Here is a 26,713-nt window from a genome sequence, read left to right on the forward strand (position 1 = left end):
CTTTAAGCGTGCGGACCCTACGGGTTCGAGAACTATGTAGACATGACCGAGACACGTCTCCGGTCAATAACCAATAGCGGAACCTGGATGCTCATATTGGCTCCCACATATTCTACGAAGATCTTTATCGGTCAGACCGCATAACAACATACGTTGTTCCCTTTTTCATCGGTATGTTACTTGCCCGAGATTCGATCGTCGGTATCTTAATACCTAGTTCAATCTCGTTACCGGCAAGTCTCTTTACTCGTTCCGTAATACATCATCCCGCAACTAACTCATTAGTTGCAATGCTTGCAAGGCTTAAGTGATGTGCATTACCGAGTGGGCCCAGAGATACCTCTCCGACAATCGAAGTGACAAATCCTAATCTCGAAATACGCCAACCCAACAAGTACCTTCGGAGACACCTGTAGAGCACCTTTATAATCACCCAGTTACGTTGTGATGTTTGGTAGCACACAAAGTGTTCCTCCGGTAAACGGGAGTTGCATAATCTCCTAGTCATAGGAACATGTATAAGTCATGAAGAAAGCAATAGCAACATACTAAACGATCGAGTGCTAAGCTAACGGAATGGGTCAAGTCAATCACATCATTCTTCTAATGATGTGATCCCGTTAATCAAATGACAACTCATGTCAATGGCTAGGAAACATAACCATCTTTGATCAACGAGCTAGTCAAGTAGAGGCATACTAGTGACACTTTGTTTGTCTATGTATTCACATAAGTGTTATGTTTCCGGTTAATACAATTCTAGCAGAATAATAAACATTTATCATGATATAAGGAAATAAATAATAACTTTATTATTGCCTCTAGGGCATATTTCCTTCACCAACTTTATAATAACTCTAGTACAAAGTTGGGTCATCTATTTTGGAACGGAGGGAGTATAACATAAGTGCTCGGCCAAATCACCATCAACAAGTGTCTCCAGGAGTCAGCCACGCCACAAAGGGCACAAGTGTTGGTAGTGGACATTTTCCTATGAGCCCGTACGTCCTCGGTTGGCAATGAGTGCCTCGCTAGTCTCCAAAGGAACATACACATTTTTCCTGGTACGGGTGTTTTCTGTAATAGCTTCCACGAGGCCACATCTCTATCAGTACTGAAGGAACCAGTAGAACCACTGATCCAAGCTTCCCGCCTGTACTTTGAGGCGATCATCATCTTATACGCTGGTCCAACAGTGTAGCAACCACTTTTCTCAAAGTTCCACGCCCAGCTATCTTCCACCTCACTTGTACAGATTAAGATACTAAGAATAGATGGAATATCAATTGGTAAACACACCTTTGATAGTCGCTACATGTCCCATCTTGCGGAGGTATGGTCAATAAGATCCGTGACAAAGCAAAGGTGGATTGGTTACCCGGCATCCATAGGGGCGCAACATGGCGTCCCTTGGAATCCAATTATCTGACCATATATGAGTTGAAGCTCCGTTGCCAATTCTTCGTATCAATCAATCCCTGCTTGTGTACATCACATCCTTCTACTACTGCTCTCCGAATCCGGCTTGGATGGTTATCCAATTCTGCATTCAAAATCAAGCACGAAGGGGAATATACCGCCTTTAAAATTGTTGCACTGAGTGATCATAGGTTTTGTAGAATGCGCCATGCCTATTTAGCTACGAAAGCGAAACTAATAAAAAGTTGAAACCATTAAACTAGTTTACACCCACTAAAAGAGGTTATTGCTAGATTGCCAAGACTGTCCAAGGAAACAGTCATGAACATTTTGCACGGTCTAGGCCCAAATTAGTTTGAACCATGGGCGAACTGGCCCAAATTGCACGGTCTAGGCCCAGTTTACACCCACCAGACCAGAGAGAGGGCACGAGTCAAGCTCAAGCGGGTCTCTTCCCTTCTTCCTGCCGTCGCAGTCTCCCTTCCCTCCCTTGGCCCTCTCCTCTCCCGCTCCCAAGTCCCTCCCACCTAGCTAGGCTAGGGTTTTACTTTCCCCTCCGACAAGCTTTTTCCGGCGCGGCACCATGACGGTCGCCGAGCTGCTCCGCGCCCAGCTCGAGGAGCACAACATCGAGGTGATCCTCCATTCCGAGCCCTCCCCCCTCTCCGATTTGGTGCCGTGTCAGACTGAAAAATCTTGGCCTCACATTTCAGAAAAAATAAAAATAAAAAATCTTTCCCTTTCTTGCTCTTTCGGCCCCTGGATTGGCGTGTTCCGTTGCTGTGGTAGCGCTAGATCTCGTCTGTCCATGTCGCCTAGGTCGCAAAGCTCTGGTTGCAGAGCTATGGGTCGAGAGCTGTGTAATTGGTGGCCAACCTGATGATTCTCGCGTGCTTGTCCTGCGAGTTTTCATGGTGAAGGGCAGCTGGTCAGGCCAACCCAGGCCTCCATGAACCTCCACCTGAGGGTGTGGTAGCATGTACGGGATCCATGCTCACTTGTCCAGCTGGGAGTTTAATTTTCAGGCCTAACCTTTCATCTTTCTGCTCCTAACTTTGCTGTTACATGCGTTGTACTTCTTCATTTGTTTGCCGGTTGTCCTAATTATGTACAGTTTGAACTGAAATGCTACTGCTTTGTCTTATGGATACAAATCTGAAAAGAATTTTAAGCGAGCATAGATAAATCATCCACCTTTGATGATTTCTCCAGTGGGAATGAGGCCTTGCTTGTTTGTAATTAGCTTTGGAAGTCGGTTAGTAGCCTAAGTATCTTATCTTGTGTGTATGCTTATATGCTTTATGGCATATTTCCTGTACCAACAATATAAATAAATGTGTTAGCATACCTTCTGTTGTCAATGCAGACAACAGTTCCTTGTAATTTCAGTTTATCTTCTGGAGTGTCATTTCAGTTTATCTTCTGCTGAATGCTGATGCTACTTAGTATGTGCTTACATATTCATGCTGGAAAGATAATACTGTTGTTAGATTGTTTACTATTCTTTCATTTGTGCATATGGCTAACTCTGTTTCCCTGCACTCTGCATATGCCCTGTTCCGAGGGAGTGCTGTTTGGTCTTTAATACTTACGACGGTCAATTAATATTATTGTTGTAATGCATACTCTCTGGGAGATGAGCCTATCCTTGAGGATGATGATGACGACTATGAATACGATGATGAGGATGAGGATGAAAAATATGACGATGATGTTGAGGGTATGTTCAAATTCTGTAGTTCCTTCTATTCAGTTCAAGTAGCCACTTAGTTACAGATATGCCTATTTCTTATCATAATGCTGCCTTGTAAGTTCTAACATAAATTTAAACATCTGAGGTTATTGCCCATACCCGAATTTCAAATTAAATGTTGCTTATTCAACTCCTGAATCAATGGATTATTTTGTTTCTATTGGGCTAAATTTTGGCATTTTCATAATTTCGAAATTGTTACCTGATCTGTTCCTCAATGAACAAACTCCAAATTTACCTATTTTGGTTCACTTTGACTTGTTTTTTATTTGAAGATTAGGAACCGACCAGTTTGTACCTGTTCTAATGCTCTGTTCTTTACGAACCATCACTATGTCGTTCTGGTCTATATTCTCAGTTTTTTGGAACTGTATGTCATATGCACTTATTCCTGAATTATTCAGCACTGCTTATTTACAGAATATATAGTTTCTTGAGTACTTCCTGCCATTTGTATATAATATTCATGTATGTACTAAGGTGGCACCTTGTATCAATTTGAACTTGCATTAACATATACATGAATGTTCAGCTATAGCATTTAGTTGGATAGGAACAAATCCTGAATGTAAAATCTTGCTTTTGCAAGTATAATTTTGGTAGGTGAATCATTTCAATGCATTTAGTATGAACTGATGCTGGAATTTCCATTATAGGAATAGCTAATCCTTTGTACCATACCCTAAGTGGCAAAACTAAGATGTTCAAAATTCCAAAATCGACAATGGATACCAAGAAGACTTGATTGCAGTCACAGTTTCTGTTCAATCTTGCTTTAGAAAAGTTTAAGTGTTGTATGAATGTTACACTTGCCATTTTCAGCGATTACAGATAATAATCCACAAAGTGAACTATGTCCACTTGTAGAATTCTGGGCTTTTTGCAAATTTTGAAAATCTGACATTATGCGTCTGTGCTTTCTGGGACTAGGAGGTGATGCTAGTGGAAGATCTAGGCAGACAAGGAGTGAGAAGAAGAGCAGGAAAGCCATGGAGAAGCTTGGCATGAAGGTCATTACTGGTGTGAACCGTGTAACTATCAAAAAGAGCAAGACCGTGAGCATCTTAAGCACTTTACGACATTGTTCCCTGAAGCATAATTATATGCTGGTGGTTATCATATTTTCTTAAGTCCTTCTCCGACACAATTGCAGGTTACGTTTGTCCTCTCCAAGCCAGATGTCTTCAAGAGCTCACACTCAGAAACCTATGTCATTATCGGGGAGATCAAGTTCGAGGACCTGAACACTGAGCTGCAGACACAAGCAGCAGAGCAGTTCAAGGCGCCGGGCCCGAGCAGGGTCAATTCGATGGGTGAGCCGTCCGTGGCAGCAGTCCAAGATGACGAGGAGGTTGACGAGACCGGCGTTGACAAGAAGGACGTCGAGCTCGTGATGATGCAGGCCTCCGTGTCGAGATCCAGGGCCGTGGAGGCACTCAAGGCTGCGGATGGCGACATCGTCAGCGCCATCATGGAGTTGACTAACTAGGTCCTGGAAGGTGGAGTTGTGTCCTGATAATAGGGGGGTTGGGTCAATGCTATCTTTTGGCCATGTCCTCTTGAATTTTGCAGCTGCGTAATTGGAGGCTCTGTGTCTCTGTTGAAAGCTGAAACAGTATTTTGGAGCATGTTGTTTCGGATGCGGGTATGGCTCCAGAGCGTGGTGAATGCCACCTTTTTTTGGAGATGTAGGTTTTGGAGGCGTTTAAACATGTGATGATCAGCAAACTGCTTGCTCTTATGGGAAAATCTGATTTGGCTGTGCCAAGTTTTGCTACAAACGGATGTCATTCTGTGTTCCAGACAATATGTCATTCTAGCTAGCTTTTGTGTTTTGTTAACTAACTACAGCCCTTGTGAGATTTTGAGACAGCTTTCAAGTTTGTTTTGCCACATGGATCGAAACAAGTTAATGACGACATGAAAATAAGATCGGCCTGTTTATGCTTATGGCAGAGCTGGAGGATGGTGGCTGTGGCGAAGCTCAGCCGATGAACAATTGGGTTTTGTTTGCTGGGTTCTCAACTTTTTGATGTATCATTACTCTTTTGTCAATTCATTTTTCTTGCCAATGTTTTTTTCCTATAGGTGACCAAAATTTGTTGTGGGCAAAAACCCTTGGTCTCTTTGGTGCAAATTCTTGGAGATACCTTTGCTTTTCTTGGTCAAATCTGATTCATATGCATTACTAAGTTTTAGGTTTTACTGCTGTGAGAAGAAAGAGAGAGTTGTACTCCCTCCGTTCGGATTTAGATGCCGCGATGGCTTTTTTGCGAAAACCCCCTCCATCTATTTCCGACCGAACCCGCGGTCCTCGCCCTCACTTTCTTCTCCGGCTGGCCGCCGCGGTCCGCTCTGTGCTCTTCTCCGGCTCGCCGCCGCGCTCTCCCCCCTCCCCCCCACCATGGATTCCGCGCTCTCCCCCCCCCCCCCCCCCCCACCTTCGGTGGCCTCGCCGCGCTCCTCTCCTCCTTCCCGTGGCGAACTTCCAAAAAGCTTGGACCTTTGAGTTCAAGCCGGCGACGGATTCCGTCGATGCGAGGCCGAAGGCGCCAGATCCAGACCACTAACAACATGACGCCGGCAGCAACCTTCCCACAAGCAGCGGCCATGGCGTACTCGGCCTCCCTGCAGAGCTTCCTCCCGCCCTCGGCCCACGCGGCGACGTCGTCGTCCCAGCACCGGCCCAACCACGCCCGCCCCTTCCAGTGCGCGGCCGTTTCCACCCCGTCGGCGGCGGCCGCCTCGCCGTCGGCCTCGGCCGTCCCGGCGGAGCGGCTGGAGCCGCGGGTGGTGCAGCGCTGCAACGGGAGGGCGGGTACTGGGTGCCTCACAAGCTCACCAAGCTGCCCATGGAGCAGATCGACGCCGACAAGCTCACCAAGCAGGACGTCGACGTGCGGCTCAAGTGGCTCGGCCTCTTCCACCGCCGCAAGCAGTAGTGTATACCCCTGCTCTGTCAAGGTATACTCTGAATTCTGAATTTTTATTAGAACTCTGAATTTTTATCTTGTGGCACCATAAGAGATACTCTGAATTTTGATCGAAGATACTCTGAATTCTTCTTGTGGCATCATCAGAGATACTCGTAGAGTAGACTGAATTTCTCCCTCTATTGCTCGTGGAGCAGCCTAGAACTGAGTGAGTCTGTCCAAGCATCATGTTTGAACTCGTGGAGCAGCCTAGAAAAATTAAACATCAGGTAGATAAATAAATTCAGTTTTTAGCTAGATGTAGCATAGGGAGATTACCTGCACATTACCCTTAGGAGTAAAAAGGCTTCAGAACTCAGGAGTCAGGAGAAAGTTTGATTTTCAAAAAAAAATTGCCCTCTCAGATCTCTGAACGGCAAACAAAGGTGGCCCTTTTAGGATGCTTTCGACTTTTATGAGGGAACAGTCTAATCAATGTTGCAGGGTTTAGACTAGATACTCCAGTTATAACACCCCAATTATTGGAGTACATATATTAGACACCCAATTATAACACCCCAGTTAGATTTGTTTGATTCAGTTTCAACTATAACATTGACACTGTTTGTTATACCCGAAGCTAACTGAGAAAATAGAACAAGCATGCATGGTCTTACAGAGGATATGGGACGAGCAATATCAAACAACAAAGCACAGGGACAAAAGAAAAACTCCTGGGAGTAGTTTATAATGTGCATGAATGAACAAATTCAGTCTGTACAACAAACACACTTTTAAATTCAGAAAAAATGAATGAAGTCTGTGTCTCCCGTGCTAAAAAATTTCACCATAAAAAGCTCCTCCTTGACATTAATTTCAGTTAATTTGGATCTGTTTGGTAAATTACAAGATTATGATTGGAAGCTGCCACTGTTCCACTTATCTGAATCTTCTGCCAAAATCACCTGGGTGCAAATGTCATTCCTAGCACCAACTGGTCATTCCTGGCACCAACCAGAGCACTAGCTGACCCCAAGTAAAGAAGAGCTGCTCTTTTCCTGCTGCTTGGAGGCTGCTGGTGCTCTTTTATTGCTGCTTGAAGGCTCCTGGTTCTCTTTTCCTGCTGCTTGGAGGCTGCTGGTATTCGAAGGGTGTTTCTGCTTCTTCAAGGCTGCTGCGGCTCTTTTCTTGCTGCTCTTTTCCTGCTGCTTCTGCTCTTTTTCTGCTGCTAAGATTGCTTCTGCCTCTTCTATAAAGGCTTTGGTCTGTCCAACTAGCTCACGATCGATAGATAGAGCTATAGGAAGTCGTCCTTCTGACTGTCGGCGTTCCTTGTTCATGTGAGGGATCGAGTAGTTTATCGCTCCCTTGTTTCTCATTACTTCTCGGATGCATGACTGCAGCGTCACGAAGCTTCTAGCTAGCTTATCAACCGGGTAGTTTCGATATTCCTCCTCCACACCTTCTATCAGTTCCCTGATGCTTTGAGGTGCTCTGCTATCGGTGTGGGACTGGAGAGACCTGAATATGCAGAGATCAAGAATGTTCATGTCAGGACTGTTTGGAGGCTGTTGAAGCAACTTAATATCCAAATCAGTCTGTTCTATGACTTGTCGGAAAACCGGGTCATCGGGAAGAATATGTGGCGTGGCATTATCTTGTTGGATATAGATTGTCCGTCCTTCATCTTCGTCCGGCCAGCGCTCTTGGATCGCAGGAATAAGTTTCTCACACATGTAATACCTCATTACATCTCGTGTGACTTTCAATGATTTGAGCTCGAGCGTCCCTTTATCTCTGTTTTCACTGGTTCTTTGAGCAGGAGACTCTGTGACAAAAGCCCAAATGCCGAGCTTTCCATCAAAAGTGACCTCACCACCTTTGCCGTATCTTGGTTTAGCCACGGCTGCGAGAAACATCACCTTGGCGATGCTATCCTTATGATGCAAGGTGCGCAAGGGGTAGGGTTCTTCGGGAAGCAAATAGTAGTTGTTCACCTCCCCAGTCATGTTGAACCACTTTTCATCCATGTAGGCTATGTTGTCTAATTCCCGTGTCGCAGACCAATAATCTTCACACATAGCCAAGCACCATTTCAATCTCTTTACAATGTTGGATAGGTTTAAGTGGGGCCTCAACTTATTACTGTGACGCCTCAAATGACCCCACTCGAACCTTGAGTGTAAGGTCGTGCAGCTTACACCCAATGCCTTTGACAGACCTCGCAATGTTCTCCTTCTGTTCAATGGGATTGTCACCATCCTCGACAGATCCAAATCTTTCCGCTTGCGGCCAACTCTACCTGGCTTTTGATTTGAGACATCAACTTTCTCCCCTTTTTCAATCTGTTTAAGAGCTCTTTCCCATATTCTCTCAACAGTTCTTACGGTTGTATCGAGTAGGCTAGCAATGACCTCCTTGTCTTTTTTCAGAACTTGTCCATTTTGGGTCTTGATCACCATGAGTGCAAAATAAATACCATATCTCTCCTCATTTGTGAGTTCCCCATGAATTGGTTTCTGTACAGCACTTGCTTCCTCATGAATTGCTTCCTCTACACCACTTGCTTCTTCATGAATTGGTTCCTCCACACCACTTGCTTCTTCCCCTGTCAAATAAGGAGCAAAAGATAAGTCATGTAGCTATTGCAAATAATAGGAGTAGATCATGGAAATGAAAATGAAAATGCAAAACTTTTGGAGGTAGTACCTGTTGCTTCATTATTGACTGGTTCTTCATTGTTGTATCGTTGTTGACTGTTGTGTTCTTCCTGTTGATCTGCAGGTTCTGAGGCATTATCTTGTTGAGGACTCATGTTGAGATCAATCACAAACATCATTGCGGCGGTGGAGCACTTGCTCAGGTAACTGTTCATGATCCAATAAGAAAGAACATTCTGGTCAAGTTAAATCAGCTAAATCAAAGAGGCACCTGAAAATAGTTCTCTCCACAAGAATTGTTTGCTAGACTGATGGTTATTGCTTCATTGGTTATTTTCTTCATTGGTTATTGCAGAACAAGTAAGTAGTGATGGGCTGCTTGCTTGAGCCTACACCATGCTGTCTTTTGTTCAGACTTGAGAGTAAACAAAGAGCAGCTGTAAAAGCTTTGTTTCTTTTACAATTCCTAGATACTCTGCATCTACTCCCAAATTCTGTACTGAATAAAACTGTTCTATACTGAATAAAACTGTTCTGTACTGAATAATGCCCAAATTGTACAAGGAGGACATTGGATCATTGTCTAGTGCAGAACAAGCAATGGGCCTGAATAAAACTGTACTAAATAATTTCTGGAAGTGCATGTGAATACCACCAGCAGCAACTACTCTAGCATTCAGTATTGAGCTTCATTGGGTATTCAGTGTAACTGTGTTACCAGCAACACTCAGTATTCAAGTTCTGTTTAATCCAGTTTTGCTTTACAATCAAACAGGGAGAGGAATACCAGCAGCAATTAAGTTCTCTTTAATTCAGTATTCAGTATTCAGCAATCCAGTTTTGCTTCTACTCTTTCAAGTATTCAGTATTCATGATCTTTAATTCAGTATTCAGGTTTACAATCAAGTTCTCTTTAATTCAGCAGCAACAGCAACAGAGGCGGGGGCGGGCGCGGAGAGGAAGACCCTGGGCTTGGAGGAGAGGTTGAGCAGGGCCAACGCGGCGATGAAGACCCTGGGCCAGAGTGGCGACGAAGACCCAGCGCCGCGACGGCGACCAAAATTGTCCGCGGTGACGGCGGCCAAGGCGGACCAAATCGAGGACCTAGTCGTCAATTTACTGCTTCTTGGCACGATTCAGAGGGAGGTGACGAAGAGGAAGAACTTTAGGAGCAATCCCGCTGCTCAGGTAGGCGAGGGCACACCCATGGCGGCTGCGCGCAGCTGGGCGGCGGCGCAAGGCGCCTCCGTGGAGGTTCTGCGCGTCTCCTCCGCGACGACGCAGGTCGTCTCCTGCACAGGCGGCTGGGTCCTGCAACACGCGGAGACTCTCTCTAGGTGCTGAGGAGAACGGGGGAGGAAGACGGGGGATGGTGGCCGGAGCCGGCGACGCGCGAGGGACGGTGGAGAACTGAGGAAGGAGACGGGGGCGTTTTTTTAAATGATTTGAAAGTATCAGGACATATTTGCAAAATGCATAATGTACAGCACGCGCGACATCTAAATCCGAACGGAGGGAGTAGATTTTGCTGGTTGCCTTGCCTGCTCATGTATGTGCAGGTTACAGGCCGGGCTGCGGCGAGGTACACTCCCCAAGTTCCTGTTCCCCCTATTTGCTCGCATATTGTAAGTCTAGGTCTCGAATCGGAATGCGCTAGGACTTTGTCTGGTGAACATGGGTTGCAATCGAGGGGGGACAGAGGAAAAAAAATGTTTTATTCAGTTTTTACAGCGTGGTTTTTTTGTCCACCTTCCGATTTGTTGCACGTGGCTATCTCCCTATGGAGGGCTTTGGCTGAGCTGTACTGCCATCTTCCAACCTTTGCCCATGCGCGAGCCCATCAGTGATGCCGCTGCTTTCCTTCCTTGGAAGTAGATGCTCCTGGAATTCTCCGACCTCCGATGTGAACTTTTCAGATGATAAGTTTTCATATGCCTCCCATTCGTATTTCATAACGGATTGCGTCAATCCAACCCATTGATAGTTGTCACTGCTCTCTCGCTTGGGAACCTTGACCCCGCTCGTGTTTGTTTGGCTGCTAGTACCATCTTGATAACATAGTTAGAGGCCACATAGAGACTACAGAGAGGAGCACCTGGTCCTTTATAAGTGCCGGTCATGCTTAGGCCGAGGAAAGTTGGTGAGCACGTTACCTATCCATCCATTAATTTTGTGACCAACTCATTGAGTACCAATCCTACCTAAGCCTCAAGTGCCCTTTATAAGTGCCGGTCATGCTCATGCTCATGCTCTGCTCCATTCTCTAGGCTCACCCTAGACTCTGCACTCAACACTTTGCCATGCTTTTCAGAGATAGCGCGTTCGGAACCAGTATGCCTCATACACCTTCTGGAATTTGTGGAAGGAGCGAAATGCTCGAATCACCACCTCCCGCCCTTCGGAGTCGCAGATAGCCTCCAAGATTGCAAATGACATGTCATTCCTATTGCAGTTGCAGAATAGGCTACTGTTGTCTTTCTTCTTTGTAGCCTCTGTTTTCCCCTTTGATCCCTCCTAGGTTGTTCTAAATCTTATCCCTATGTCAAATAAATCCAAACTGAAATCGACATACCATCTAGCACGATATAAAATCTTGATACTAAGGTGCTTCAATTCAATGTTATATCTCTGCATATGAGTAAAATCGAGAAGCCCGTGCGGCACCATGGCACTAGGGCGGGTCTGGAAGCAGGTTCCATGCCATACCTGTTTTAATTGACAGAAGAGCCTTGCTATCTTTCTTCTTTGTAGCCTCTGTTTTCCTCTTTGATCCCTACGAAGTGGTAAATCTTATCTCTACGTCAATTAACGTCAAAAATATAAAATCTCAACATCATGGTTTTTTAATTCAATGGTTTCTGCATTTGATGAAACAGAGGTTTGTGTGACACTAAGGCATTGTGCTGGGTTTGGCAGCGGTTCCATGCTAGCTAGGTCAAACTAGTAGTTAGCATTCACTCTAGGATGGATGGTATGAATAGGAGCCTTCCATCATGTCATCTTGGACCGGAGGTTTTAGTCTTGTTTCGTTTCATTCTATTGGCATATATGTTTTCTAGTACTTTCAACGCCCGACCATGTGCTCTAGTCGAAATCTTCCATAGTCTTCAAGATTTTGTTTCCAAATGCATGCATGTTGCATTGTTTCTCCATGAGTTTGAAAATTTCATTCCAGCCTCTCTGCAGGGGTAAGACTATGTTCCTATAATCCCTCACCAGATCCCATCTCGTGTGGGAGCTTCTATGCACTGGGATTGTCCTAGTCAACTACAATACTATCCTGAGATAACTTGTGAGAAAGCTCCCCGCTTTGCATATATTATATTTTGTATTAAGGAAAATTAGGGGAAAACTGAGGATTTGCTCTCAGTTCTCACTAAATACTCGACGAGCTTCCTGATGCGTGAAAGAGAATTTCCCCCTCATGGTATAATAAATTTTGGTCCACATCTCGGCCATTGGTGAGTAGATTGCGGGTGGCCGGCGCACATGTCCTCTGTCCCCTTCCACCCTTCCACCACACTCCCTATCTCTATCCAACCGAGCTAACATTCGTCAACAACAACGCTCCTCTAAAGATACTTCCACACGTCTCGATATTATGCTGCATTGCTACTGTCTCCTCCTCTGCTCGGAAATCCGTGGTGCTGAGCTGTTTCTAGACCCATGTAGATTGTGGCATGTGATGTGTTCCCATATGTTTCCCCGTTGACAACCCATCGTCATTGTCAATGCTCTCACTCTCTCTCGAGTCCCTTCAACTTAGTTTGGGTGCATGTACTTTCCTTTATAAGGACGGCTCTTGTTTACATCTGCATGATTAGTGAGCGCATTTCAACCATTAATGCAAACTAAAACCAACATAATACCATTGAAAATCTCAATACTAAGGCGAGCACTCGATCGCTCCTTCACGAGGAAAAAAAATGTGCGGTCTCGTTCGTTCGCAGTTGACCGATTTCCCTGGTCGCTCGATCGCATTTGACCGGTCAACCATTAACTTTCAAAAAAGACAAAAAAAACCTGGAAAAAATCGCAAAAAAAGTTCGACAATTCAAAAATGTTCACAAACTTAAAAAAAGTTCATGAGTTTGGATAAAGTTCATAGATTTTGAAAAAAGGTTCATCGAATTTGAAAAGTTCACAAAATAGAAAAAAAGTTCATCGATTTTGAAGAAAAAACTTCAAAAATTTGCAAAAAGTTCTTCATTCATCAATTTTGGAAAAAAAGTTCACAAAATTTTAAAAATATTCATCAATTTTGGAAAAATATCACAAATTTGTAAAAATTTCATCTATAATTGAAAGAGTTAATTGATTTTGATTTTTTTCACAAATTTGAAAAAAAAACCATGGACTTAAAAAAAGTTAGCGAGATTTGAAAAATGTTCACAAATTTAAGATAATTTAATGATTTTAAGAAAAGGTCATGAATTTATTTAAAAAGCAAAAACATGAAAAAATAAATAGAAAGAGAAAGAAAAAAACAGACGAAACAAAACCGAAAAAAGAAAACCAAAATAGGAAACTGCTGCATTTTTTTAGCGTTGCATTTGAAGAAGTAAAAAAAATGCAAACTAGGCACAACACGTCGGGAACTTGGCTACTGCCTTTGGTATTGAACTGGGAGCTCACACCCGCCATGCTTCCTTTCTGTAGAGAACCACCCCTCGCCCGCATTGCCTAGGAGCAGCACAGCGATTCGGGCACTCAGTGATGTGGCGGCCTTCGGCGAAGTACTCCCCATGTCCCCATCCCCCCATCCCCTCTGCTTTGGTTGTGTACCGTAACATCAATTGTTCCTTATGAATGTGCATGTACCCTAGCTCAGCAAGGGTTTGCAATCTCTATCTCTAATATACTATCTAAAAGAACCTAAGGCTCCGTCTTCCGTTGTCCGTCCCTCTCGGTTTGCTATCCCTCTCTCGAACGGGTTTTCCTCTTATCCATGTTTGGTAAAACAATCAATTTCAATATGGTAATCAATCTCTTTCTTTGGTAATCAATCTCAATTCACGTCAATTATGGCGGTAATCTCTCCTACCCCGCGCCCTTGGAAGCCAGAGGCCTAGATCTTGCGGCCCTATCACATCAGGTGAGTGTTTGCGCTTTTTGTTTGGCTCTGGCAGTCAGTACTCACTACTCACTACATGCATGCACTTAGTTGAGATATAAATTCCAAACTGTTCTTGGGTTCTTTAAATGGGTCACGTGGGATTAAGGAGGGTGAGATCTGATGTGATGATGTATGCGTATATGTGACACCATGGTTCAATGCATTATAGTATAAGTTATCATCTTGATGTTTCATTCTGTCCATTTTGTAGTACCATATTTATTCTGTCTGAACATTTATATGGACAACACATGATTTTATTTTATCAAATGAAAACAAGTGATTTTTGAACTTCGTCTGTTTTGATTTGTCACATCTTTTATTTTTTAATTCTATTCCGAGTTAACCAAATCATGAAGATTGTGATATCTTAAAACTTTAGTAGAATAATTTGTATTTCTAGACTATGACATTTAACATTTTATTTTGCCATGCTTCTTCAGAAGTTCCATATTATTATTTGGCTTCAATTTTATAATTTTTTTAATGGTGATAGCATGTTATATATACTAGCTAATCCATTATGTTGCTTATTTGTCCTACTTTGGAAAAAAATTGTCCTAGGAATTTCTGTTGTTGTACATTTGCAATGACACATGGAATGCCATTTTCAGGTACCGATGGTTCTATGAAAAGGGCGTAGACAAACATGTTTTGTAAATGGATCGTATTATTTCCTCCCATATTTTTCTTTACATCTAAGGGTGAATGATAGGACTTATAAAGTTTTAAATGTAAAGATATCTTATTCTGTATAATAACATCATGTCATTCAGTTAATTATATTTCACTCTATGATGTTCATTGGTCTTCGATATGGCTTATGACAATTTTTCCGGAAATTCTATGAATCATAATAAACCAAAGCATAATCTCCATTGCTTATTCATTCGCATCAAGATTTGTCCCTGTATGCTCCTCTTATCATGTTACAGGAAAATTTGGTTCCCGTGGCAATGCACGGGCACATATACAGTTTAAGTGGAGAAAAATGAAATTCCTGCTATCCTCCTTTTAGTATCTGCGTGAAAATGAGGTGGAGTAGTTTGGGAAGATCTGTACTGCTACCTTATCTCCTCCGCGAGTCTTCTAGAGTTTCCATTATAGCCTTCCCTCCTCAGCAATACTTTTTTTCGCACTGACTCTACGTCCGATGCGACTCTTCGAGACGATGAGTTTCCGTATGCCTACCATTCGTATTTCATAATGGATTGGATAGATCCAACCCACGATTTATTTTCACTGTGTTCTCTCACTTGGGACATTATAATCCAACCCCGTTTGTATTTGTTTGACTGCTACTAATATCCTGATAACATTGTTAGAATCTACAGGAAGTAGAATATAGACACACTTTTGCAAGTGCTGGTCATGCTTGCACATTATTTATCCTGACACATGACCTCCCCCTTTTGTAAGTGCGGGTCATGCTTACATCTAGGAAGGTTTGTGAAGACATTAGTTATCCTGACATTAATTTTGTGAGAGTCCTGGAATCTGCTTCGGACCTAAGACATAAATGTTGTTTCCCCAAAGAGGTCTAGCTACATATATGTGCTCAGCTCCACTGGAGTCCGCATCATACCTGGGCCTTAATTGTCCTTTCCTAAAGAGGTTTTGCTACACATGTGCCCTCTGCTCCATCCTCTCCAGCTCACCCTAGCCTCTAAACTCAAAACTCATTTGCCAAGCATGTGGGAGGTTGTGTTTTTAGAGTTTGTACTAAAGATTAGAACTATGCTCAATGTTATAGCCTCGTGCACCATCTAAAATTTGTGGAAGGAGTAAAACACTCTAATCTTCTGCGACACCACATCTCACCCTCGCATTCGGATGTAGGACCGAGCTACAGAATGGACAGGGTGGGCCGCAGCCCACGCTGAAATTTTGGACCAGTCTATACACCATACGTGATTAGAGATGGGCTAGAGGAAAATAAAATAAAAGCCCAATACCTTTTCCCAACCTCTGCCTGCCCAGGACAAGAGAAAACTCTCACCTCAAGAAGCCCTAAACCCCTAAAAAACCTCAAGAAGCCCTAAAAAACACCTCAAGAAAAAAAAAGGACAAGAGAAAAGCCAGCCGCCGGCCGGGCAAGATCGAGCCAGCCGATTCCCGTCCCTGACCTCCCGATTTCGTCGTCCCTCTGGCTCGCCGCTCACCTTAGGCCATCCCCGCCTGCCTCGCTGCTCGTCGGACGCCCAGGAGCCCTTGGCGCGAGCCGCGCCACCTCCGCCGTGCCCCCCCCTGCCCCTGGCCGCCTGGCGCCCCTGCACTCCGGCACTCGGTCGGCAGCAACCCTGTCCCGGCCCGATTTGAGGTACCAGCTCTTGGACTGCCTATTCCTTTTTATGGCTTGCTCTTTGTTATGTCATCCACTATCCAGTACTGCATATGTACATGAACCGATGGACACAGTGCTATAACACATACACATAATTTGTGTTCAGTTACATCATTCTGTACTTTTTTTATGCAAAACAACATTTTAATTGAGAATTTTAGTATGTCCATGAGACCAGATTAAACCTTATTGATCTATTTCTATGTGGTATTGGTAAATTAATTAGAACATTCACATGCCTTATTTGTTAGTATTTTTTTTCCAGGTGAACCACCCTGTTCTCAAACTCTAGTTCCGTCACTGGTCGCAAGTGACCTTCAAGATTGCAAACGAGACAGGGCAAAGCCCACTCACGCCGAAGGCAGTATTCTGTAATTAACCGAGCAACTCTTCTTAAATAATGAAAAGGCTCCGGCAGCAGTTCCATGCTTGTTCTGGGTCAAACTTGTGGTTAGTGTTCCTTGTAGGATGGAGGGCCTCGATAGGAATCTTTCATCTCTACTCTTATAACAAATAGAGTTGATGATGATGGTGTGTCTGCCATCCTGCAATATAGGTCATCCAGTTTATATCCGACGGATAAGAAGAAAACTATGGCAATTTTGCAAAAAGATACCCACACCCCACTCCACATTTACAAATAAGGCATTCCCTCGTTCATCCTTTTCTTCCACAAGATAAATTACTCATACAAATGCATCTTGATGTTCCGTGCAACGCATGGGCATCTTACTAGTCATATCATAAAAACCGAGGTTCTATTCATGTTTTCATCTAAAACTATTGGCATGTAATGTTCCTAAGCATTTTGACGTCTGGCGGTGCGCTCTAGTGAAAATCTGAATCAACTGTTCGACAACCTTCCAGATTTTATTTGTTTCTAAATGAGTTTGAAACTTTCATTATACCCTTTTGATTTTATTTCCAACTACAGGCAATTATAATATCTAGCGGATCCAGCATTGGATAGCACCGTCCCATCCATGCCGAGAAGCAGCATGGATTCTGCCCCGGGCAATAATGCATGCATTGTTGAATAGATACCCTGTGGATGATATCATAGATACGACAACTTGTGAGCTACACTTTAAAACGAAGAACATATCCATGAAGGTGGCGGACGGCGTTGCTTATACAAATCCCCCTGAAGCAACATTCCATTGCAATCGATTCTAGCTGACTATGCTCGTGTCGGGGTTGATGAAGTGGCGACACAATATTCGGGGCTAGAGCTTGACATTCCTGGAGGTGACGATGAGCGCACACTGGGAGAGTCCATACATCATATCATTCTATGGAGAAAGGATTGCATCGTCTTTCAAAGGCCATGGACACCGCGTCAGCCGTCTCCTCCTCCAAGTCCGCCACCGCGACAGCAGACTCCCGCTCCTCCAGGTCAGCCACCGCCTCAGCAGACTCCTGCTCCTCCAAGTCCACAACCGCATCAGCCCATTCCTCCTCCTCCAAGTCCGGCACCGCGTCAGCCGACTCCTCCTCCTCCAAGTCCGGCACCGCGTCAGCCGACTCATCCAAGTCAGGCATCGCGTCAGTCGTCTCCGCCTCCTAAGCAACAGCGGAAGAGAGGCGCCGCAGCTACGGCGGCTAGTGATACAACAGGAGGCAAGAAATACAGATTTGGTCCAAGCCTCAAGCCTCTTCCGAGGTTGCCTTACGACCCGACTGACGCGGAAAACGAAGTCGAAGTGAGGGCCCAAGTGAAGGCCCATTTTGGACCGAAACCGCCCCCGCCGCCAGAGGAGAAAGTACCTGAGCATGTCATTGACCACATTATTCGTATGGCTGAACCACCAGCTCTATGAGCGCCAAATCAAGATGTCATATCAAGCACAAAAAAGGAGTCGAGCTCGAGCTCGAGCCAAGCAGCTGACAAAAAAAGCGAGAAAACTATTCCCCAGCTGGGAGAACAGGCGGTGCAATCGACCCCCCCCCCCCCCCCCCCCCCCGCTCGTTGTACCAACACATGTGAGTACCGGCGCCGATCAGCTGGTATTAACCGACGATCATAGAAGGCTGGCTGAAGAGGCCGGTGTCACTGTTTATCAACTCCAAGAGATCGAGCCCATGGAAATGTTTAAGAGGAGCAACTAAAACATAAATATGCCCGCGGCGAACCTCTAGTCAAGCCTGAGGAGATGAAGCGTCTATCAACGAGAATGTATGAATTGCATGAATGTTACATGAGAGAAGTCTAGACTACCTATCGAGAGTCCCTCATGGTGAGAGTCAAGCCAGAGCATTACTACCATGAAAATGCTCTGTGGGTTGAGTTTCAAGAACTGTTTCAGTTATTCAATCAAGACGCACTCGACAAATCTATCGTCAGTTGCTATTATCTGTAAGTGATTTCTTTCTGTAATTTAAGTCTCTAGCTAGCTGTAGTGCTCGTTGATCATTACCTATAATTATCCTCATTATATTCTTTTCTGTGGTATTATGCAGAATGAAGGTCTATAAAATTAAAAAAAACTGGACGCTATGTCATTGGGTTCATTGACCCAAATACCATTAATCAAGAAGTATGGTAAAAAGAATATTCAAGAAAAGACACAGAGAAAAGCTTGCTAGAGTTTTTGAAGCGACTAAATACCCAACCAGACATACTACTTTCTTACAACTTCGGGTGAGTGACACTGTCTTGTACTACAAATTCTGTTTTTGCTTACTAGATGTTAATAAATGTAGTTGATGAGTTATGCACATGCCTGCTTAATTATACAAACGTGTGCGCATGCAGTTTTCACTGGATCCTGCTAATCATTGAAGTTGACGAGGGAAGAGTTCAAGTACTGGACTTACTACTTAAAGACGTTAATGACTACACAATCGTGAGGGGGATGGTCGACAGGTAATTTCACTGGATCCTGCTAATTATCGAACTATATGTCGGCCTATTTAGTTCGTCATTTCCTGATATCAACTAATTAATAACTCCTTTATTCATTTTCTTTGCCGGCGGGCAGGGCTTGGGAAAAGTTCATCAAACAGGTTCAAGGCCAATGGAAACAAAAGCTGAAATGGGTGCGACCCAAGGTAATTAAGTAGTACTAACTAGCTACGTCCGTGCATCTCTTTAATTCTAGTTTCAATACCATTATCATGTTTGGTTAATTATTATCTGATTGAATTCTATTCTCGTAAAGGCCCTGAAGCAGGCGCCGGGGACTGATTTATGTGCATACTACGTTTGTGAGAACATTCGCATAATGACATCCGAAAGGAGCAAAACTGATAGAGAGCAATGGGTACGTTTACCAGAACACTATTCATAATTTTTACATCATTATCTAATACACACACAACTAATACATGCATATTGATCTCCTTCTTTAAAGATGAAGGAGATGCGGGACAAGCTCCTACCACAAGATCGCGTACAAGCAATTCAAGAGGAAATAGTGGGATTTTTGCTCGACCAGGTCATACATCCCAAAGGAGAATACTATTACCCGCTGTAATGCCTCCATGTAATGATCTGCAAATTGTAGGAAAAATTGTATATATATATATACATATATATATATATATATATATATATATATATATGTGTGTGTGTGTGTGTGTGTGTGTGTGTGTGTGTTTGTGTGTGTGTGTGTAGTATATAGTAGCGTAAAATATGTTTGAAATGAAAACGAATTAAATTGAAAACACAAAATTAAAAGGAAAATGAAACCAAAAATCCCTAAACCCTTTAGTCCCGGTTCGTGTAACCAACCGGGACTAAATTAAGGCCCCCAAACCCCCGGCGCGGGCTCGTGCCACGTGGTGGGCATTTGGTCCCGATTTGTGTTGAACCGGGACTAAGGGGGGGGGGGGCTTTATTCCCCACCCTTTAGTGCCGGTTCTAGGGCCTTACGAACCGGGACAATAGCCCGATTCTGCACTAGTGGCTGGCCAGGTTTGCCTGGAGCGCTGTTCGGGATGCGGCCGGAGTTCAGTGGGATCCTCGGTCCACCGACGATCTAGCTAGTTTTCTTGACTCGGTCTAGGGTAGCGGCAATCGTGTCATGTGGAGCTGTGCTGGAGCACTGCTCTGGGTTCTTTGGCTGATTCGGAACAAACTAACAATAGAAGGGATTTTCCCGTCGCACCAGGCTAATGTTATCTATAAATACTACTTGTTTCTACAACAGTGGAGTCCATTGGGGAGGCGCAAGGATGCTGAGCTGTGGCGCATGTTCAAGCCCGAGTTCAACAAGTGTACGTGCTGGCTAGGGAGCCATCGGTTACTGCCTAATGGAGTGGCCCCTTTTATTCGCCTGGCGAGCCTGCGTGCTCTGTTTATGGCCTACGGGCCTTGTAATTTGCTCGCGGCCTCTCTAGCTTTGAACCCTATGACTTCCTTTGGTATGCTTGGCTCGAGGGCTTTTGTGTCTGTAAAGTTCGGAACTACGATATGCTGCCTATGTTGTGGGCTTTATTAATTTAAAGCCGGATGGATCTAGCGTCTTCGTTCTAAAACAATAGACACCGACTCGAGAGAGTCTAGTGGGGAGCAGCATGAGAAAATCACTAGGACTCCAGGAGAAATCGTTTCCAACAAAACTCATGGTGCCTAGCGCCGCAGGAGGATAGGTAAAAACCGGTTTAGTTGCCAGGGGAAATATTGAGTATGTTTTGTTTCCTAAAATTGTTATTTTTTTCAAAAACCGTTTCCGAAAACTGCTTTTTTAGGCTTTCCGAAAACCGCTAGGTGATAAAAGAGTCACAATGAAGTGAAAATAGACTAAACCATTTGCTAGAATGCTATTGCCAAGCACTTAGTCTGGAAGTGTGGTATCTCTACTTCATCCTCCCAGAGGAAAACCGGGTTTCGAGAATTGTTTCCTAAAATTGTTATTTTAGAAATACACGTAACTTTATTGATACTCATAACAATTACAGGTACGCTGGTTTGGACCTAAGATTCAAAAAAAAAATACAAAGTAACTCCTATGACTAAGAATTACAATGAAATCTCTTGAAAACACCTTCTTCATGAAGTCAATCTCTGCTCGAAGAAATACTCCAAAGACTTCGGTAAAGTGGCTGCAATTGGACTGGAGCAACGATGTTGCCACTCTTTCACCCGCACGAACATTACCAATAATGATTTTTAAAAGCGCATTGAGTCGCCAGGATGCGTAATGCCATTTCTAGATCGCCAAGACGTGCAAAGGGAACTGGTCTAGGCCCTCTAACCCCAAAAAGAAAAGAAAAAACAGTCTAGGCCCTGGCCCGAACAGCACGGTCCAGGCCCAGTGTACACACCGAGGCACCCACCAGACCACCACACAAGAAGTCAAGCGGGTCTCTTTCTTTCCCTTCCTCCTCCTCTCCCGTCGTCGCAGTCTCCTCTGCTCTCTCCCGCTCTCGACACCTCCTAGCTCGGCTAGGGTTTTACTTTCCCCTCCGACAAGCTTTCACCGGCGACGAGCGCCACCATGACGGCCGCCGAGCTGCTCCGCGCCCAGCTCGGGGAGCACAACATCGAGGTGATCCTCCATTCCGACCCCTCCCCTTCCCCGTCTTCGATTTGGTGCGGTGTCAGACTGAAAAATCTTGGCCTCACATTTCAGAAAAAATAAAAATAAAAAATCTTTGCCTTTCTTGCTCGTTCGGCCCCTGGATTGGCGTGTTCCGTTGCTATGGAGGTGTTATAGCGCTAGATCTCGTCTGTCAATGTCGCCTAGGTCGCAGAGAACTCTGTATCTGTAATGGGTGGTCAACCTGATGCTACTTCCCTTGAATGTTTCTCCTTTCTGGTATCCTCCCAGTTTTCACGGTGAAGGGCAGCGTCTCAGGCCAACCCAGGCCTCCATGAACCTCCAACATGTACGGGATTCATGCTGACTTGTCCAGCTGGGAGTTTAATTTTATCTTTCTGCTGTTACATACATTGTGGTTCTTCACTTGTTTGTCAGTTGTCCTAATTATGTACAGTTTGTGGTTCCCTTTCAGAGCGATCTCTAGTTTTGCAAACTGAAATGCTACTGCTTTGTCTTATCTCTTATGGGTACAAATCTGAAACGAATTTTGAGCAAGCATAGATGAAAGCATCCACCTTTGGTGATTGCTAGAGTAGAAACGGGGCCTTACTTGTCTGTAATTAGCTTTGGAAGTCGGTTCGTAACCAAGTATCTTGTATGGATGCTTATATGCTTTAGGGCATATTTCCTGTACCAACAATATAATATAAATGCGTCAGCATACCTTCTGTTGTCAATGCAGACAGCAGTTCCTTTTTTTGCCTCTGGAGTGTCATTTCCTTTTATCTTGTGCTGATGCTACTTAGTATGTATTGACATCTTCATGCTTGGAAGATAATACTGGGGGGTAGACTATTTACTGGTTTTTTCATTTCTGCATATGGTTAACTCTGTTTCCCCTCCTCTGCATATCCCCTGTTCAGAGGGAGCGCTGTTTTAGTGTTTAATACTTATGACGATCAAGTAATATGATATTTGGAATGCATACTCTCAGGAAGATGACCCTATCCTTGAGGATGATGAGGATGCGGATGAAATGGATGACGATGATGTTGAGGGTATGCTGAAATTCTGTACTTCCTTCTATTCTGTTCAAGTAGCCACTCAGTTACAGACTAGCCTATTTCTTATTGTAATGCTGCCTTGTAAGTTCTAACATAAATTTAGACATCTGAAGTTAATGCCCACACCAAAATTCTAAATTAAATGTTGCTTATTTGACCGCTGAATCAATGGATTATTTTGTTTCTGTTGGGCTCAATTTTGGCATTTTCTTAATTCAGAAATTGTTATCTGATCTGTTCCTCAGTGATACAAACTCTATATTTACTACCTATTTTGGTTCACTTTCACCTGTTTTTTATTTGAAGATTAGGAACCGACCAGTTTGTTCCTGTTCTAATGTTCTGTTCTTTACGAACCATCGATATGCCTTTGTGGTCTATATTCTCACTTTTTTGGAACTCTATCATATTTACTCATTCCTCAATTATTCAGCACTGCTTATTTACAGAATATATAGTTTCTTGAGTACTTCCTGCCATTTGTATATAATATTCACCTCTGTAAGGTGGCACCTTGTTTCAGTTTCAACTTGCATTAACATATACATGAATGTTCAGCTATAGCATTTAGTTTGATAGGAACAAATCCTGAATGTAAAATCTTGGTTTTGCAAGTATAATTTTGGTAGGTGAATCATTTCAATGCATTTAGTATGAACTGATGCTGGGATTTCCATTATATCGATAGCAAATCCTTCGTACCTTACCAAAAGTGCCAAAACTAAGATCTTGTTCAAAATTCCCAAATCGACAATGGATACCAAGAATACTTGATTGCAGTCACAGTTTCTGTTCAATCGTGCTTGAGAAAAGTTCAAGTGTTGTATGAATGTTATACTTTCCATTTCCAACGATTACCGATAACAATTCTCAGAGTGAACTATGTCTAGTTGTAAAATTCTGGGGTTATGCAAAAATTTGAAAATCTGACATTATGCGCCTGTGCTTTCTGGCACTAGGAGGTGATGCTAGTGGAAGATCAAGGAGTGAGAAGAAGTGCAGGAAAGCCATGGAGAAGCTTGGCATGAAGGCCATTACTGGTGTGAGCCGTGTAACTATCAAGCAGAGCAAGACCGTGAGCATCTTAACCACTTCAGCCATTCTTCCCTGTTGCATAATTACATGCTGGCGGTTGTCGCATTTTCGTAACTTCTCTCAACACAATTGCAGGTTACGTTTGTCCTCTCCAAGCCAGACGTCTTCAAGAGCTCGCACTCAGAAACCTATGTCATGTTCGGGGTGGTCAAGATGGAGGACATGGACGCTCAGCTGCTGACAGAAGCGGCGGGGCAGTTCAAGGCGCCGGGACCGAGCAGCGTCATCTCAAAGGGTGAGCCGTCCGTGGCAGCAGCCCAAGACGACAAGGAGGTCGACGAGACGGGCGTTGACTACAAGGATGTTGAGGTCGTGATGATGCAGGCCTCTGTGTCGAGGTCCAGGGCTGTGAAGGCGCTCAAGGCTGCAGATGGTGATATTGTCAGCGCCATCATGGAGCTGACTTACTAGGTGATGATAGGGTGAGGGGTCCCAAATCAGTCTTGGTCATGTCATCTTGAATGTTGCAGTTGTGGAATTGGAGGCTCTATGTCTGTTGAAACTAGTACTGGCATGTAGGGTTTAGAGGCGTTTAACATCTGGGGACCAGAGAACTGCTTGCTCTTATGCGAAAATCTGAATTGGCTGTGCCAAATTTTGCTACAAATGCATGTCACTCGGTGTTTCAGACATTTTGATCCCAACTACGGCCAGTATGAGATTTTGAGACAACTTTCAAGTTTGTTTTGCTACATGGATCAAAACAAGGTAAGGACGAGGAGAGAAAATATGATCCGTCCTCAATGCTTCGGACACAGATGAACAATTGGTTTTTGTTTGTTCGGTTGTTAACTTTTTGGCATATCAATACTCTTTTGCCAATTAGTTTTCTTGGCAAATTTTCCACTTATAAGCGACCAAAATTTTGGCCACTAGTTTTGTTGTGAGGCAAAAGAATAAATACACCCTTGATCTCCTTGGTAGAAATTCTGTGGGATGTTTCGTTTTTCTGGGTCAGTTTTGATGAAAATGCGTTGACAAGTTGTAGAGTGTACTGCTGTGAAAAGAAAGAGGGCGTTGTAGATTGCGCTGGTTGCGTCCTCGTGTGTTTGCTGCAGGGGAATCTTATTACTTTTTTTTTTGAGAATCGGGTGATCTGCTTTCTAGACGAGTGAGCGTTTCTCTTTGTCTTTGCCGTTGCCCAAGAGCGGCACAGCGATTCCAGGACCAATGATTCTGCGGACTGCGGTGATTCCATAGAGGCCGTCCTCTACTACTCTCTCTCTCTCGGCCTGGCTTCTTCGTTGATCTGTTCCTGTGTGTTCGTCTCGCCTCCAGCGCCGGCCTCCAAGGCAGATCTGGATTGCTATCTTATCTTCTCCACGAGTCCGCAGGCGTCTACGCTGCCTTTTCTCCTCGGAAATACTACTGCATAGCCTGCTTCTACGTCCTATGTGAATCTTCGAGACGATGCTTTCCCATATGCCTCCCATTCGTATTTCAGAGTGGATTGCATCAATCCAACACCACGATTTACTGTCACTGTGTTCTCTACCTCGAGATAACAATGATCCAACCGCGTTCATATTTGTTTGAGAGCCACTACTCTCCTGATAACATTGTTAGAGCCTACAAGAAGTAGAATACAGACACACGGCCTCCCCTCTTGTAAGTGCTGGTCATTCTTAGACCAAGGAAGGTTGGTGAGCACATTAGTTATCCTGGAATCTGATTCGGACCTAAGCCATAAGTGCCCTTTCCGCAAAGAGGCTTGACTACATGTCTGTGCTCCCTGCCTGCTCCATTGTCTCTAGCTAACCCTGGCATCTACACTGACTGATTTGCTAAGCTTGTGGGAGACTGTGTGTTTAGAGCCTCTATTGAAAACCAGAACCATGCTCAATGTTATGGCCTTGCACGCCATCTGAATTGGTTTGAGGAGTGAACTGCTCCGATCTGCAGCGACACCACCCCCACCATTCACATTTGCAGGTGGCCTTGAAGATCGCAAATGATATTTCCTTCCTGTTTGCATTGACATGACAGACTACTGCCATCTTTCTTCTTTGTTTGCTATTTTTACTTTTTTTTTGGCTCCCTCCTAGGTTGCAACACAATAGGGAATCTCAACATCATGGTGCTTCAGTTCGATGGTTTCTGCATCTGAGGAAAACAGAGAAATTCATGCGGCACCAAGGTGGTGTGGCAGCAGTTACAATGCTAGTTGTGTCAAACTTGTGGTTAGCATTCCTTGTAGGAAGGAGGGCCTGAATATGAATCTTTCGTCATGTCATCCTGAACTGGAGGTTCTATTCATGTTTTCATTTCAAACTATTGGCATGTAGTGTTCCTAGTCATTTTGATGTCTGACAGTGTGCTCTAGTGAAATTCTGAATCAGTTGTTCCACAACCTTCCAGATTTTATTTGTTTCTAAATAAATGTTGCATGCCTCTCCATGAGTTTGAAAATTTCATTCTAGCTTTTGGATTATATTCCCAACTACGGCCTATTATACTATCTGTGGCAACTTTTTAGTACCCTTCTCCATTTGAAATCGGTAATGTCATCTTTTTTTAGACTTTATAATAGATGAGGCTCCTACTGCCCTGTCATATTTCTTTTGGGTTCTTTCCAGAGAGACACCTGAAAAGTTTAGTATAGCAACTAAACTAACCTTACACGAAAAGTTCAATTGCTAATTCTCTCCGTTGTTCAATCTCTCCACATGATCGAATATTCAATCTGTACCCAATAAGGCCTAAGAGAGGTTACACTTTTCCAGAGATCAGCTAATGCGGTCAGCATTCGTTGCATCTGGTATCGTATTATTTATGTGTTTCTTCTACGCCGCCGTTGTGTCCAAGCTGGTTCCACCATATGGGAACCTGACAGTGGGCGTCACAGAGCTCTGAATCGGGGGAGG

General features: G+C 44.0%; 2 protein-coding genes, 1 long non-coding RNA gene and 1 pseudogene across 3 annotated transcripts; 3 read left to right on the forward strand and 1 right to left on the reverse strand.

Annotated features, from left to right (window-relative positions):
* Nucleotides 1-1,905: 1,905 nt before the first annotated feature.
* LOC109748592 (nascent polypeptide-associated complex subunit alpha-like protein) lies at nt 1,906-4,953 on the forward strand (annotated as a pseudogene).
* Nucleotides 4,954-7,106: 2,153 nt separating this feature from the next.
* Nucleotides 7,107-8,114, reverse strand: LOC141020741 (uncharacterized). Its single transcript, XM_073495682.1, has one exon. It carries the CDS (start codon nt 8,112-8,114, stop codon nt 7,107-7,109), a length of 1,008 nt encoding a protein of 335 aa, XP_073351783.1.
* A 6-nt stretch (nt 8,115-8,120) lies between these two features.
* Nucleotides 8,121-9,423, forward strand: LOC120976242 (uncharacterized). Its single transcript, XR_005771493.3, has 2 exons — nt 8,121-8,947; nt 9,100-9,423. It is a non-coding gene; the product is annotated as an uncharacterized lncRNA (long non-coding RNA).
* A 12,080-nt stretch (nt 9,424-21,503) lies between these two features.
* Nucleotides 21,504-24,456, forward strand: LOC109748593 (nascent polypeptide-associated complex subunit alpha-like protein 1). The gene is made up of 4 exons (XM_020307621.4): nt 21,504-21,696; nt 22,685-22,748; nt 23,714-23,829; nt 23,925-24,456. The coding sequence occupies exons 1-4, from the start codon at nt 21,646-21,648 to the stop codon at nt 24,258-24,260; spliced, it is 567 nt and encodes a 188-aa protein (XP_020163210.1). The 5' UTR covers nt 21,504-21,645; the 3' UTR covers nt 24,261-24,456.
* The last annotated feature ends 2,257 nt before the right edge of the window (nt 24,457-26,713 follow it).

Source organism: Aegilops tauschii, chromosome 3, assembly GCF_002575655.3.
Source record: "Aegilops tauschii subsp. strangulata cultivar AL8/78 chromosome 3, Aet v6.0, whole genome shotgun sequence".
In the NCBI taxonomy this organism is placed as follows: Eukaryota; Viridiplantae; Streptophyta; class Magnoliopsida; order Poales; family Poaceae; genus Aegilops; species Aegilops tauschii.